Raw genomic sequence first — 15,106 nt, 5'->3', positions numbered from 1 at the left:
TTATGCCATCAGCTTGTCCTAAGTCACGGTTTCCTTCCACATATACTTTTGCAAAAACTGCATAAAAAGCACTTGCAGCAACAAAAATATAATATTCCAGAAACACGCTTTGCCGATCCGATCAGCTGTTCGTAACACTTCCTACGTTGGAATAGACGTCAGCGCGAACTTTTGCATGTCCGCCATTACCTGCCCGAAACCGGAAGTGACGTCATTTTCGCGGAAATGTAGTTTGTTTGTTTTTTTACCATCAGGGCCTCATGAGCTTTTACTGGTGTTTTTAAAAGTTATCTTTGACTTTATGACTTTCTGTGTCGTTTCTGGGATGCTTAGGACTCATATTGCACTGCTGGAAATAGTTTATTTTGATGCAAATGCTGCTTTTTTGCAAATTTGCACTATAATATTTATTTTAGTTTTTCCTGCAGTATATAAAAATTGGTGTATTTCAAAAATATAACTATGAAGACACTCAAAATAAATTTCCTGTGGTGGGAAACTATTTTGTGCAACTTTTTTGTATTTACAGTTTTGAGGGATAAGCCTCTTAAATTTCTCTAACTAGAAATATATGTTAAAAAAGCAAAAACGATTTTCAATTTTTTTGTAGTTTATTGCACTTTTTTGCAATTTATGTAATTACTATGCACTTAATGCCGACATATTATTAAAATTTAGGCTGTAATGGTTGTATTGATGTATAGCAACTTGAAATGCTCCCAAAAATGGCTCCACAGCATGTAAAAATATAATATAAGCTCTGGCGGACTTGGTTCTATGGTAGGTCTTAAAGGGTTAATTTACTCTTTCTTACTTGAGGTCAAGCAGTTCACTTGTGGTGTGCAAAAATGTAATACAACAGTGAGTTAAAAGGTGCTTTAAAGCCCAATAAAGCTAACAGGAGCTGCTGAATCAGGTGACATGTCCTGTTCACCTATGCAGTAATCCTGCGGGGAGCCGTTTAAGAAAATGAGATCGCTTCAGCTTAAGACAAAACCAGTCACATCATCACAGGCGCTGCAAACATGCAGAGGATATAAACACTCATTTAAGTGCTTGATTCAGTGGTTTTTAATAAGAATTGATCAGAACATCAGTATGAATTAGAAGTAATTAAAGTGCTGTCTCATTCCATGAGACGTTAGAAGTGCTTTAAGGCACTGTCACTTCAAAGCATTTCCTCCGATAAAAGAGAATTATTATCAGAATCCAAAAGACATTTCACTAATGTGAAAAGCTTTGCATCAATGTCTGTGTTGTTTTTTTTCCCTAACCCACTGGCCATGAATTAGAAGGTTAAGATGAAGAACAGTTGTTGTTTTTTTCTCTTTTTTTTAACAAGCTGTGTGCGGCATTGTTGTTTATGGATTCTATAGAAAGACCTCCATTAAAAATGCTTTAAGTTTTAGCAGGTGGAACACATGGTATCCTGTATATGTGAGGGAAAAGGATGGTACCTATGTTTGATGTTATCTAAATGTTATGTCAGGTGATGTATAGAAAGGGGTGAAAATGAAAGCTTGCTTTAATGTTTTTATACATCCTGGATTGTAAGAGCTCCACTGTGACAAATCCCCCTTGTGTGATCAACGAAGTACTACAGGAAGGATCAGAGTGCAGCTCTAGATCACAAAGCTACAGCATGCCGCAGGAAACATCAGAGAGCTCACCTCTGATGTTGACTTTTGTCTCTAAACGTCACCAGCATCACCTGTTGCTATCGATTCAGAATATGATTCTGAAACTTGAGAGCAACAGTGTTGTGCTGCACGTATGTACGGGAAAAAACTGTAACTCATGTATGTGCAGCAGCATACAACCAGTAAAACTATTATAGTAAATAAGTAATTAGGTATCTTAATTTAAATAAATAGCAATGTGCTTTACTTTTTTAAAACTTTTTTTAAACAATAAATTTGAAAATTTAACAATAATTATATATTAGCAATATAAACTATAGTGCATACTGGTTAATTTACCACTACAGAAATGTAAAAAAAATTTTTTTGGTTGTTACTAGTACTAGAGCTGGGCCATATCATACCGTTCACGGTAATACTGGTATAATGTTGGGCAACGATTAGAAAATGAAATATTGCGATAGAATATGGGTAAAACCCGCATGCGCAGTGCCTTTGTTTTCATACGCACATGGCGGAAAAAGCATGGCGGCGACGGAGAATGAGAAGAGCGAAAGCAGATCGTTGAATGAAACGGATGAACCAGAACTGGTTTGTAAAAATGCTGCAACTTCAGTGGTGTGGAACTGGTTTGGCTTTCATCCGTCAGATACACAACAAAGCACTATTTTTGGTAGAGCATGCTAGCGGGCCGTCGTTATTACCGTGTTTTTTTGAAAATATGGCACACTTAAAATCAATCCTTTGATTTTTCTGAAAATCGACAGATTATAATCCCGTGTGCCTTATGTATGAATTCTGGCTGTGTTTACTGACCTCGAAACGATTTTATGTGGTACATGGCGCTCGAAAATCTGTCAAATGTTTTAGTACGACTTTGCTAAGCTACGAACCCGCAGCACTTTGATGGATTGTCGGAGCATTATGGCTATCGTAGGCAGGAGCCTCGCGGAGTGATACGTACTGCGCTTCAACATAATATTACTGTATTGTGTGTGTATAACCTCTTTTTAAGTTTTGTGGATATTAAACATGGTTATGCTGAGGATATGCCGGCCAGTTTCCACTGGAAATGCCTTTTGGTTAAACTGTCAGCAAGGAATTTGCATTTGCACTGTTAAACTTTTATATAACTTTAATGCACATAAAAAACAGCTGCTTGGTTAAGTAAAATACATTGATGTTTGTTTGTTTTTTGCACTAATAAAGTTGAGGAGTTGTAAAGTATTTTGTCTAGTGTCAATTATATCGTCAGTTATATCGTTATCGCAAATTTTCAAATGTATATCGTGATAAATATTTTTGGTCATATCATATTTTTGGTCAAATTAACCAGTACTGTTAATTTAGGACACCTGTTGTTGGATAGTGGGATAATAAATGTATATTATTTTGATTGAATACTATTAAATGTATTCATCAACCACAGCGACCAGATATAGACCAGAAGAGAGTCTGACCAAGTTGTACATGCTGCTACAATGTAGCTACAATGTCTCTGATTTCATTGAGATAAAAAATGCCTGTGGACACAAGAATATTGATCAAACTCTGTGGGGGGGGGTTTATAGCTCCCAGGTGTCTTTAGTCTCTTTTCCCCTGCACCTTTGATGACACATTACTTGCATTATTATTGTATTTGGTTCATTGTGCTTCTGTTAGATGCACGACCACACATATATTCATGATTCGATCACAGAATTTTAACACAGTGAAGATGTCGAATTTGTTGAATAAATTTAAAAGTTTGTTTTTAAAAAATAAACACTCTGAATATGGTTGTAGTGTATAGTAGCTTTGCATCAGTAATGTGTATACCTGTTTGATTTTGTTTCCTCTCCTCTTTAGCGAACGGTAGTGAACTCTTTATTGGCAGCGTCCGCTACGAGGACACAGGAGCTTACACGTGCATTGCCAAGAATGAAGTGGGAGTGGATGAGGACATCTCGTCTCTGTTTGTTGAAGATTCGGCTAAGAAGACTCGTAAGTCCTACAGAGTCACAGTTCACTATTTATGTAAGAAGTCAATATTTGAATTGATAAGAGTTACTCTAAAAGAAAAGCTTAGAAAATAATATTTTGGAAAAAATCACTCCCGACATGAAAGTATTGTGAAGGGTGAACTGAGGTACTGATGACACTGAGATCAGAAACAACACTGGTCAATTTGCCTGTTCGCCTCCCACTGCTGCTCATGTGGATCCACTACCTGCAAGGTTACTGTAAAAGAAAAGGACTCTGCTGTTTAAGCCAGCAGCCAAGTATATTTTGATTTTAAGCTTTTCTACTTGTTTAAGCCTTGGACAGGTGGTGTGATAAGAACTCTTATTGTCTTTGTGCTCACAAAGCGTTTTGATTGTGCTTACAGTTACAAGCCTGCCTTCACCTGGATGCACTGTCTATACTGCTGCCTCTTTGAATGTTCAATAGAAAGGAAAGGCAGGAGCTTGATTTTGACGAGAGCAAAATGCTAATTTTGAACAGTTTTGGGTTTTTTTTTTGATGGTGCACTTACTAATTGTTGAGAAATCTAAGCAAAGTTAGCACAGCGATACCTATTTATACAGACTAGGCTAGAACAAGACTAACATCATCCACAATAAACGATTGTCAGATCATCATGTATAATGAAATAAAATTCAGACATGTAATAAAGACATAGCACAAACAAATTACAGTCATTTACCAACATGTGGACAGCTCTATTATTTAAAAAAAAAAATAAGCTTGCTCAAATTTGTCCTGTGCAGACAAGCGTCAGCAAATGCTCCATGCATCTCCTAAATTTTTAATGCAGTAAGTGGTGAACCTAATAAGCACCAAAACTGCTTTATGTCAGCTGACAGTGAGCCAATTCCCTATGCCTTCAGATGGTAGAAAAATAAAGAAGGAATCACCATATTCATATTAGACCAACAGTGAAGCAGCATTTCAGCAGCTGCACTTTAAAGCCACATTTCTTTTGCAGTAGTATTAAGATCAAACCACAACACTATATAGCTATCGTATCGTATCCACACCAAAGCCACACATGGCTGAAACCCCAACATCACCTCCATGGTCAAAACTGATTGTGAACAACAGTAAAAACTGAATCATAGACAAACGGGTGTTGACTTTGTTTCCACATAGAGAAGAGGTTGCATCAGAGCATCATTAAAGTGAGAAGTACAGTAAAGACTAGATTACTGCAAACCATATGTAATTATTCAGTGACATATGGATTGTCGATGGCCCTGAACAGATGTCCACAGAACACCTGTCCAAATACAAGAGACAGACTAGTATTACTAAGCCCTGTTTTTAATAAACACCACTTTTAAGCTTAAGTTTATGGTTTTGTGCATCTAATTTTAATTGGTGGCATCATATCCTTACAATTATCCCTTCCCTGTCCATGATTTCAATATCATAGACTTATGAATGCTCTTATTTTTTTAACAAGAAGTTGATTACCTCAGTGGGGTAACTAGACGAATGAAACTCAAAAGGCTGTGGTTTTGAGTCATATTCAAGGTGAGATGTTTCATCTCTTCTAACTGTTCATATAACGTGATTTTGTTTTCTCATTTTATTCTAATCAATAAAAAAGATAAGAAGGTAGAAAATAATAAGTAAACTCAAACCTTCTCTAACTCGAAAAGCTAACAACAATGTCTAAGCTTAAAATTGAAGACATAACTCAAACTGACGTTGTGGTAACGTTTTTGCAAACTTTTATTTTGAAACTATTTTTCAGCAATGACTAGACACTGTGAAAACATCGCCAACGATGTTTGCTGAGACAGGGTGGCACGGATAAAAGATGAATGTCAGGCACAATAATCTTCTATTTGACCCCATTATTTTTTATAGTAGGAAACAACAGATTTTATGGGCGACATCAAAAACTCCACGCCAGAAGAATACAGTAGCATGTAGGTTTGTGTCTGTCTGTAATGTGTTTTCCTGAGGTTGATTCACTGAAGTAAAGAGCTGCTCGTGGGGAATAGTTCAGTCAGCCTATCTGGGAACAGGAACAATATACCAGAAGTATTAGCAAAATAATCATGTCTGCAGTTAAGAGATCCCCCTCTGTGAACACACACAGCAAAGCAGTCACTGTGAGATTTTCAGACCACTTTTGCTTTTCAAGCACTTTAAAGAGTTTTATTTTTGTTCCTAATAAACAAAATTGCTGTTTTCTCCTATTAATCTGTACTTGAAATACCATCATGACAAACTGAGAACATTTTGCAAATGTATTAAAAATTAAAAACTAAATTCTACAGAATAAAGTATTCAGACTCTTAAATATAAGAGTTGTGGGAGGCTGCTTCAGTAGCCGTTACCGCTTTGTGCCTTCTTGGCTAAGTCTATGGACGTTTGCAGTTCGCTTAGTCCTTCCTTCCTTATCACAACCTCTCAATCTCTATCAAGTTAGATGGGTGGCGTCTGTGAACTGCCACCTTTAGGTCTTCCCTCAAATATCTTATGGTGTCTTTGAGTTTTGACCAGGGCACTTAAGGAATGTCAGGTGTTTCACTCAGACTGGTATCTATCAATCTTGCCTTTACAGCAGAGCTGCAACATGAAGTGCTTCTGAGACTGCCATCCCTTAGGCAAGATCATTTATCTCTGTGAACACTTCTGAAACACTTAAGACTGACCTTTTTGTTAGTCCATAAAATTGAGTTTAAATCAATTTAAACATTTCAGTTGGTACTGTCAAGGGAAATAGTGAGGTCAGTGACAAATGAAAGGCAGCAGATTAACTGTTAGGGTCCAAATATACTTTATCTAGGACAATTAACTTGTCCAAAATTAGCTCTTTGTAATATGAACTCAGTGGGGGTTTTATGGCTTTGAATGGGTCTTGAGAGACTGACAATATCATAAGTCCTTTGACAGAAATCTGTGCATTTTCTTGTTATTTATGACAATTTCATGCATAAATATGCAAGCTGATCATATTTCTTTGCCTAAAATCTCTTTGGGGTCATCTAAAATGTTTCAATAAAGGGAAAAGCAGGTTTTATGAGGTACTACATTTTTTTATGGAGTAATCTCAGTTTTAAGCAGGTTTAACCTATCAAATTAAATACTTTAGCTCTCTGTAAAATTTTAGTCTTTCATTATGTTGCATCATTTGACATGTTAGCAATACCTAAAAAGAGCTCCTGGGTCAGAGAAAATTAAACAGAATAATTGATACCACGTCTTCTCTGAAGACAAGAGTTATGTCTTGATCTAAGAGGAAGCATGACCTGTCAACAGTAGTGAGGAACATTTTGTATCTGTCAAACATAGTATTTTGGATCGACATGGCATGACAGAACTTATCTCCTGTTTCTGAAGGCATTTTGCTGGGTTGGAATAATATTTTTCTCTCCTTTTTTTCTCCATTTCCTTTTGCTTAATGGCTGATTGTGCAGTTGCAAACATTCTGTGGAGAGAAGAAGGTAATACATAACACTTCTCAAAACACTTTTGCATTCTTGTGAATAGGAAAATGTGATGTGCATGTTTGTAGCTCTGCAGGGCCTGCAGCTGGCTAGCTATGACTTACCAAGATGTTTGCCCTCCTGTCCAGAAGATTCAGAGTTGTTTTGTTTCCAGCAAAACTTTTCTTTAAGTTTTCCTCCCTTGCATGCTCAAAGTGTTTCATCCTTTTCTTAGTGTGCTTTCTAACATTTTTTTTCAGGACACCTAAGGGGAACATTTGCACAGAAGCAGGGATTTTATGTATTTTACAAATAATACCACAGACCCAGCATGGTCGCTGCAAGAAAAACAGCCTTGTGATTTTCAGCAGTATATAAATCCATCCTGTATTTATGGAATAAATATTATTACCACATCAGCATTACCACAAGTACGTGCATTCTAGTAGCAGCGCATTGAAAAACTTACTGTGGTTTAGAATAGAATACGAATCAAATCTGGGTTTTTTGTATACATTGCTACAAAGTATGTTCACCACAGGACTTAAAGAGTCAGAGTGGTTTAGAATACAGTGTAAGCTCTTGAACTGAAGTATTTGTATCTTGTTAACAGTGGGGGTTGTAAGTGAGCAGATATTTTTTTCCGCTTTAATGACTCATGTTGCATGTTTATGCTTCATTTTTTAAATTGCTTGGCAATAAAAATGGTGTGATACCTCACAGTACTTTTGTGCAAAAAGCAATATCCTAATAGTCTAACAAATCAATATCAACCACTAGTTTTTGTCTTTGCATACAGCTTGCATTTATATATGAATGCAATGTGTTTAACACATTTATTAGACCACCACCCACTGAAACGTTTATGCCACAGTTTCTTTCTTTATCTTTAAGTTTATGTAATGGTTAAAAAAGTGATCAAATTGACAGATTTATTGCTAAACTATAATTATTTTGGGGCTCTATAATTTTTCATAATTGCTGTTTTTACAAAAAGCAGACAGAATAGTAAAGCACATTATTTTTTGATTAAGATGCGACTTTAATATTTTAGTGATTTCTTTATGCTTGATTAATTTCTTCTAATTTATTAGGTGGTCTAATAAATTTGTTAAGCACTGTATATATGTGTGAATAATGATATGTGAAGGACTAATAATTTGTTAGGGTTAGGGAACATAGGATTGCTGAGTCCTTGCTATGTTTTTAGCTGCTGTTTAGACTTAGCAGAATACATGTGAAAAATTGTGTTTATTTATGTCTCTTGCTGTATTAGACTGTGAACAAATTGCCTTTGTAAGCGCTGTCAAACAGCTGGCAGTCACATACTGCCCATCCATGCTAACATGCTAACTGGCGTCTTGCTGTGTCTCCTCTGGCAGGAAAATTTAAATGCCAATCACAAATGACAGAAAAGATGGGAGCTGGATTTTTTAAATTTGTATTTCTTCCCTTTTTTTTAATAAAAATTGACAATATGTTTTCCTGTCCGCTTGTTTTGACTTTTAGGGCTAAGTGTGGGAAACATGTTCTACGTGTTTTCTGATGAGGGCATCACTCTTCTTCAGCCTAGTGAATGTGAAATACGGAGACATTTGAAGCGGACAGAGAGGATTGTCGCTACCTATGTAAGTGCATGTGAATTTAATAATGAAATAAATTAAATAAGAAGAAAATACACAAAAAGTGCCCATTAGCTAATGAGTGACCTATAGGTGAGTTTCAGGCTTCCTCTATATTTTACTAAATAGATTTCAGGATGGTGGTGTTTGTCACTGCTGAGCAGATGTGTTTTAAAATCAAATTACGTGTGAGGTAGAAGAATGCCACTCAGTGTATTCTCCATCACTTTTTTATAGTAGGTGTGGCATGCATTCATCATGCCATGGTAGAACATAAAAGTATCTCGCAGTCAGTAAAAAGGTATTAGTTTCTTACACCATAATACAAAGAATGACTATGAGGTACCAGGTGTTTATATAAGGGAAACATGCAATTATCTTTTAAAATCTCGGGCATTTTGTCCTTTAACTTCAAGATCTTTGAGTATAGGGAGTAAATCAGGACACCCTTTCATTGTTCTGAAACCAGAAAAAACATCAAACAGAACAAACAAACTAAACATCTCTGTAACTGCCGTCAAAATAAAAACATAATGCAGCAGTGACTTTTTTTTTTTTTTTTTTTTACTTGACCACTGAAGAGAGAGGACCCCACACACTGTAAAAGGGTCCCGCCGTCTCCACATGTCTAACCCTTTGCAAATTTGGTGAGAAAGAACATTAATTCTGTGGATTTGTTAGCTTAAAGGCCAGTATGCAGGTCTTAGTAACCCATCTGTACTCGATAGCACTCCACTAGAAACTCAGGGCAGGGTTAGGTTTGGATTAACAGCCTTGCCTTTTTTTTATTACAGACTTTCATGTGTGATACTTCAATAAGATATTTAATATTATATTTTTCTAAAAATGTGTTGGATTTACATGTAGCTAATAAGCATTTACTTATTTACTTACACAACAGCATTGTGCAGTTGCTGCAGATGTATCCTCTAGAGGTGGGTTTTGATTATCGATTTATCGCTTGGATAATGTGATATTGATTCATTAAAATCCTGAATCAATTTTTAAATATAAATGTATTTTGCCCGAAACGCCAGAATGTCAGGTTAAACCTCCCAAAATTTCAACAACTGTGTTTACGTCTTTTTTTTGCGCTGGATTCTGAAGCTGCAGGTTTTATCTCTCTCCAAACGATATTGACTGAACCAGCAGCAAAAGAAGATCCAAACTATGCTTCACATTTCACTTCACATAAGCATCGTCATGAATTCCGTCTTACTTTTTCTGTTTTATTCCACAATAAAATCACACTTCCTGCAGAGCTCTCCGTCTCTCTCTCTCTCAGGAATAGTTTCCCATCTAAAAATCTCTGTTTTCTGCATTATTCACTTGCTTATTATTACACACCAGTCTACCGTTGTGTGCAGCGCTGTCGGCCACTGTTTTTCTTTTTTTTTAACTTTTTAAAATTACGCAAAATTGCAAAATGCTTAGCTGTGTCTTTAATAAAACCTCTGTAACTTTGCTCTGCTTCACTTCAGCAGCATCAGGTAATGTTCAGATGTTGATTAATGCTTTTCTTTCGTTTTTGTTCTACTGCAGAATATTTTTAAGGCAGCTATCAAATCTCCTTCATGTTTTTCTGTGTTTTATTCTCTGTTACTTTGACACAAAGACATCTGCTGTAATGCGTACACATCTGATGAAGTCTCACAAGTGTCAGCTTTCTTTTTATAGATATAAAAATATGGATATGTACTGATAAGTGATCAGAATTACAATATTTCTGACTGTCTGAGGCAAAATTTCCCCGAATCGATTAGATTCTAGAAATCAGTGACGATACCCAGCCTTAGTATCCTCCTGCTTGTCTGGCACAAGCAATCATGTCACATTCAGAATCTGTTAAATCCTCTTTCATTCCCATTCTAATGCTCAGTTTAAACTTCAGCATGTCATCTTGGCAATAACGACATACCAGTACCTACCTACACTGACTTACTGTCATGTGATTGGCTGATTCAGTATTTGTATTATTGAGTAGTTGAACAAGTGTAACTAACAAAGTGGCCAGCCAGTCTACATCCTATTCCCAAACAGCTCACCAGAAATCTCATCATCATCATCATCATCATCAACTTTATTTATAAAGCACTTTAAAACAACCACAGCTGACACAAAGTGCTGTACATTGGAACTGTAAAATAAAATTACATGAGATATAAATAAAAAACAAATAAAAGAAGAGTGAAATCATTAATTAAATAACTACTGCATTAAAAAAGAAACTAAGTCTCACTGAGGTTAAAAGCCAAGGAATAAAAGTGGGTTTTAAGACGTGATTTAAAAGTGGACAGTGAAGGGGCCTCTCTAACATGCATGGGCAAATTATTCCATAATTTTGGAGCCACAATAGAGAAGGCCCTGTCCCCTCTGAGCTTCCTCCTGGATCTCGGTACCTCCAGGAGCAGCTGGTCAGCTGACCTGAGAGACCGACAGGGTATGTGGGGATGAAGAAGCTCAGAGAGGTAAGGCGGGGCAAGACTGTGTAGGCATTTAAAAACAAACATAAGAATTTTAAAATTAACTCTAAAAGACACAGGCAGCCAGTGCAGAGAGGCCAGCACAGGGGTTATATGCTCTCTTTTTCGAGTTCCTGTTAGGAGTCGTGCAGCCGCATTTTGAACCAGCTGCAGACGTGAGAGCAATGACTGACTGACCCCCACATAAAGTGAGTTACAGTAGTCCAGGCGGGAAGAAATAAAAGCATGGATCACTGTTTCAAGGTGCTGCCTCGAAAGAAAAGATTTTAGTCTTGCCAGTCGCCTTAAATGATAAAAACTGGACTTCACCACTGCTCTGATTTGGTTGTCCAATTTAAAATCACTGTCCAACTTAAAACCAAGGTCAGTAACAACAGATTTAAAATAGACTTCCAGGGATCCTAAAACAACAGAGGAGGACTCACAGGGACCACTGGGTCCAAACACCAACACTTCTGTTTTCTTTTTATTAAAATTTAAAAAGTTTCGAGCCAACCAAGCTTTAATGTCATCTAGACATGTCAAGAGAGGTTTTATGGAGATGGCATCCTTGCGTTTTAGTGTCAAATAAATTTGGCAGTCATCGGCATAACAGTGAAATGAGATCCCATGCCTTCTAAGGATAGAACCCAGAGGCAGTAGATACAGAGAAAAGAGCAGTGGCCCTAAAATTGAGCCCTGTGGGACACCACATGACAGAGGAGCAGAAGACGATTCGTAACCGAGAAGGCTGACAGAGAAAGTTCTATCTGACAAATAAGACCTAAACCAATTGAGTGCAGTGCCACCAATACCCACTACATCATGTAATCGAGAAATTAAAATATTGTGGTCTACTGTGTCAAAGGCAGCAGTTAGGTCAAGCAAGACAAGAACAACATGGTTACCAGAATCACATGCCAGAAGGATGTCATTAAAAACCCTTAGTAATGCAGATTCTGTGCTGTGAAGGGTTTTAAAACCTGACTGAAAAACCTCAAAGATTCCATTTTCATCTAGAAAATCTTTCAGTTGACTAAAAACAATTTTCTCTAAAACCTTGGAGACTAAAGGCAGCTTGGAAATAGGCCTATAGTTCGCTAAAACTGTGTGATCAAGGCCAGGTTTCTTAAGCAGTGGCTGTACTACTGCATGTTTGAAATTTGCAGGAACCACACCAGAAGACAGACTGCTGTTAATAATGTCAAGGACATACTGTTGTATACTAGGAAAAATTTCTTTAAAGAATTGTGGAGGGACAGGATCCCGTGGGGAACCTGTGGGCTTAATATGGCGAACCACATCCTCTAAAGAGGAGAGCGTCACAAGCTCAAACTGAGTGAAAACAGCAGCGCAAGGGACAGAGACAGAGGGGTCAGAGTCAGGAGCTGTGATAAGAGCCCTGATGGTGACAACCTTTTCAATAAAAAAGTTCAGAAAATCATTGCAAATCTCAGGAGAAACTTCCAAACAGACATTCAAAGGAGTATTAAGAACAGTGCCAATGGTCCTAAATAACACACGTGGGTTATGACAGTTGGAAGAAATAATATTTGCAAAATATTCCCTTTTTGCCTCTTTAACAGTGTTCTGGTAGCGATGCCAGCAGTCTTTGAGAATTTGAAATGATACATGCAGTTTATCCTTTTTCCACCTCCGTTCTGCTCGACGACATTCCCTCTTAACAGCACGACTGCTCTCATTAAACCAAGGCTCAGGTTTAGCCTTAAGCTGCCTGGTTTTTAAAGGAGCCACAGAGTCCATGATTTTTTGACAGCAAGAATTAAACCAGGAATGTAGGTCTTATGTGTCAGAGGAAACAAAGTCAGAAGGCCCGCCGAGCTGATTAAAAGCAGCAGAAAACTGCGCAGCAGTGGCGGGGTTAATAACCCGACAGCACCGAGTAGCAGCGCCAGGTTTAACTGCGGTATATGTCAAACCAACGTTGAATAACACAGGCATATGATCTGAGAGTGCACAGTCACAAATCTCCAAGTCAGTGACAGGCAGACCATATGACAGAACAAGGTCCAGTGTGTGTCCGTGCTCATGTGTAGGGCCACGTACGGACTGTACCAGGCTAAAAGAGTCAATAAGGCTTAAAAAGTCCTTTACCAGTGGCTTATCAGGACAGCATACATGTATATTAAAATCTCCAACAATAAGAACACTATCATAGTTGGGCATAATCCCAGCTAAAAAATCAGAAAAGTCGTTTATGAAGTTCTTATTGTATTTCGGGGGGCGATAGATGACAGCGCAGAAAATCGGGTTTGTACGACTCACCTCAAATGAGGTAAGTTCAAAGCTGGAGAACGAAGGCTGTAGAAAACACTGCTTACATTTAAAATCCTTTTTGTAAACAGTCACTGTGCCTCCACCTCTGCCTGACGTCCGTGGCGAGTTAAAATAGCAACAATCCACAGGTAAAAGTTCAGATAGAACACTGGACTCACCAACACTCAGCCACGTCTCAGTCACACACAGAAAATCCAGATCACGGGAACTGAAGAAGTCCCGAAGAATAAAAGTTTTGTTTAAAAGTGATCTGGCGTTCACCAGGCCAATCCTAGCGGGAGCTGGAGTTGGCGCTCGGGGTTCAGGGGGTCCAGAAACCCGCCGCAGCGATCTCAGATTCCGATAATGTTGACAGCGGAGGTTTAGCCTGGGAGGGCATGGGCAGCGAGGCCGAGGAGCATGATCATCAAAGCCGACCACAGGCACCAAACAGGCATCAACAGGATCCAGAAAACGCCGAGACGCAAACAGCCTTGGCAAGAATCCATGCACTGGTCGGAAAACAGCAGAATAATTCTTTAGGTAAACCTTTAGCTTTACCAAGCGACCGCTTCGTTTACCCCGGCAACGAGGACGCTTTCGCCGGGAAGGTAGCGTGGGAACCCGGTACAGGTAACCCGGGGTTTCCGATGCAAATGGGGGCAGGGGTTGCTGCCCACCAGCTCCAAAGGACACAATATTTTGGACCACAGGTTTGAGGTCCAATAGTGTCTGGCAATCATACCTCAGCAGAGACTTTGTTTCATGGATGACACAAATTAAAAATAACATAAACAGGAACAAACTTGGCAGTGACAGACGAGCAGCCACACACACCGGCGCCATCTTGCCACGTGTGAACACAAAGTTCAAATGTTGGATAAAACCTTGAATTGCATAATTTAAAATGACAAGCAGTGGATTAACATTAATCATCGATTCTAAATTCAAAATGCCATTTAGCTTTTCATGCTGTTTAATATAGATGCTCATCTTTTAGTAAACAATGTCAGTAAGTATATAGTCAAGCCAAATTATAAAAAGTAAGTTATATTTAATATATATTGTAATTATTTAATTTATTTATTCCATTTTTTTAAGTCCATTCTATAGTTCTTCATTTCAGTCCAGTATGAAATTGCCACCTAGATCGAGGCCATCCTTCCTCCTCCTCCCTCTCTGATGTCATTGGATGACTCCTCAACTGACTAAACGTAATAGGATTACTCATGTCCATTAGTCAACAGCTCACAACTACAGAGCATATAGACTATATACCTGGGGTTTTTAATCCACTAGAGAACATCCTTTTCCTCGAGCAGGGCGCTTTAGATGGTAAAAGTTCTTGTTCTTTTGAGGGATTTGGGTTTTACAGTAGCCTGTAATTGTATTAGAGATCAATACAAACTCAATAGGCCATGTGTTAGCCAGTTCCTGCTATAAACAGCAGTTTTTCCACTTTGGTGAGGTGGAGAGGAGGTGGCAACTCTGGGAACACAACCTCTGTGCATTAATGATTACATCAGTATAATGTAAGTGAGGGAGTGTGTGCATAGTTGTCTCGTCAGCAAAGACGGTGGACTACAGGGCCTGCAGGGGACATATGTTGAGTCAGTCGATATTTGAGTGAAATTACTGCAAAGTCTGCCCTCTAAATGTTAAGGATGCAAACACTAGTTTTC

General features: G+C 38.1%; 1 protein-coding gene across 1 annotated transcript in view; it reads left to right on the top strand.

Moving 5' to 3' along the window:
* fstl4 (follistatin-like 4) overlaps window positions 1-15,106 on the top strand; it is a 214,777-nt gene that overhangs the window by 184,437 nt on the left and 15,234 nt on the right. Inside the window, exons 10-12 of the mRNA XM_026182327.1 lie at window positions 3,489-3,623; window positions 7,055-7,081; window positions 8,573-8,691. Coding sequence (XP_026038112.1) covers window positions 3,489-3,623; window positions 7,055-7,081; window positions 8,573-8,691 — 281 coding nt within the window. The remainder of the gene's footprint in view (window positions 1-3,488; window positions 3,624-7,054; window positions 7,082-8,572; window positions 8,692-15,106) is intronic.

Source organism: Astatotilapia calliptera, chromosome 10 (assembly GCF_900246225.1).
Source record: "Astatotilapia calliptera chromosome 10, fAstCal1.2, whole genome shotgun sequence".
Classification (NCBI taxonomy): domain Eukaryota; kingdom Metazoa; phylum Chordata; class Actinopteri; order Cichliformes; family Cichlidae; genus Astatotilapia; species Astatotilapia calliptera.
Note: the sequence above shows the minus strand (reverse complement) of the source record. Positions and strands in the feature narration are given on the sequence as shown.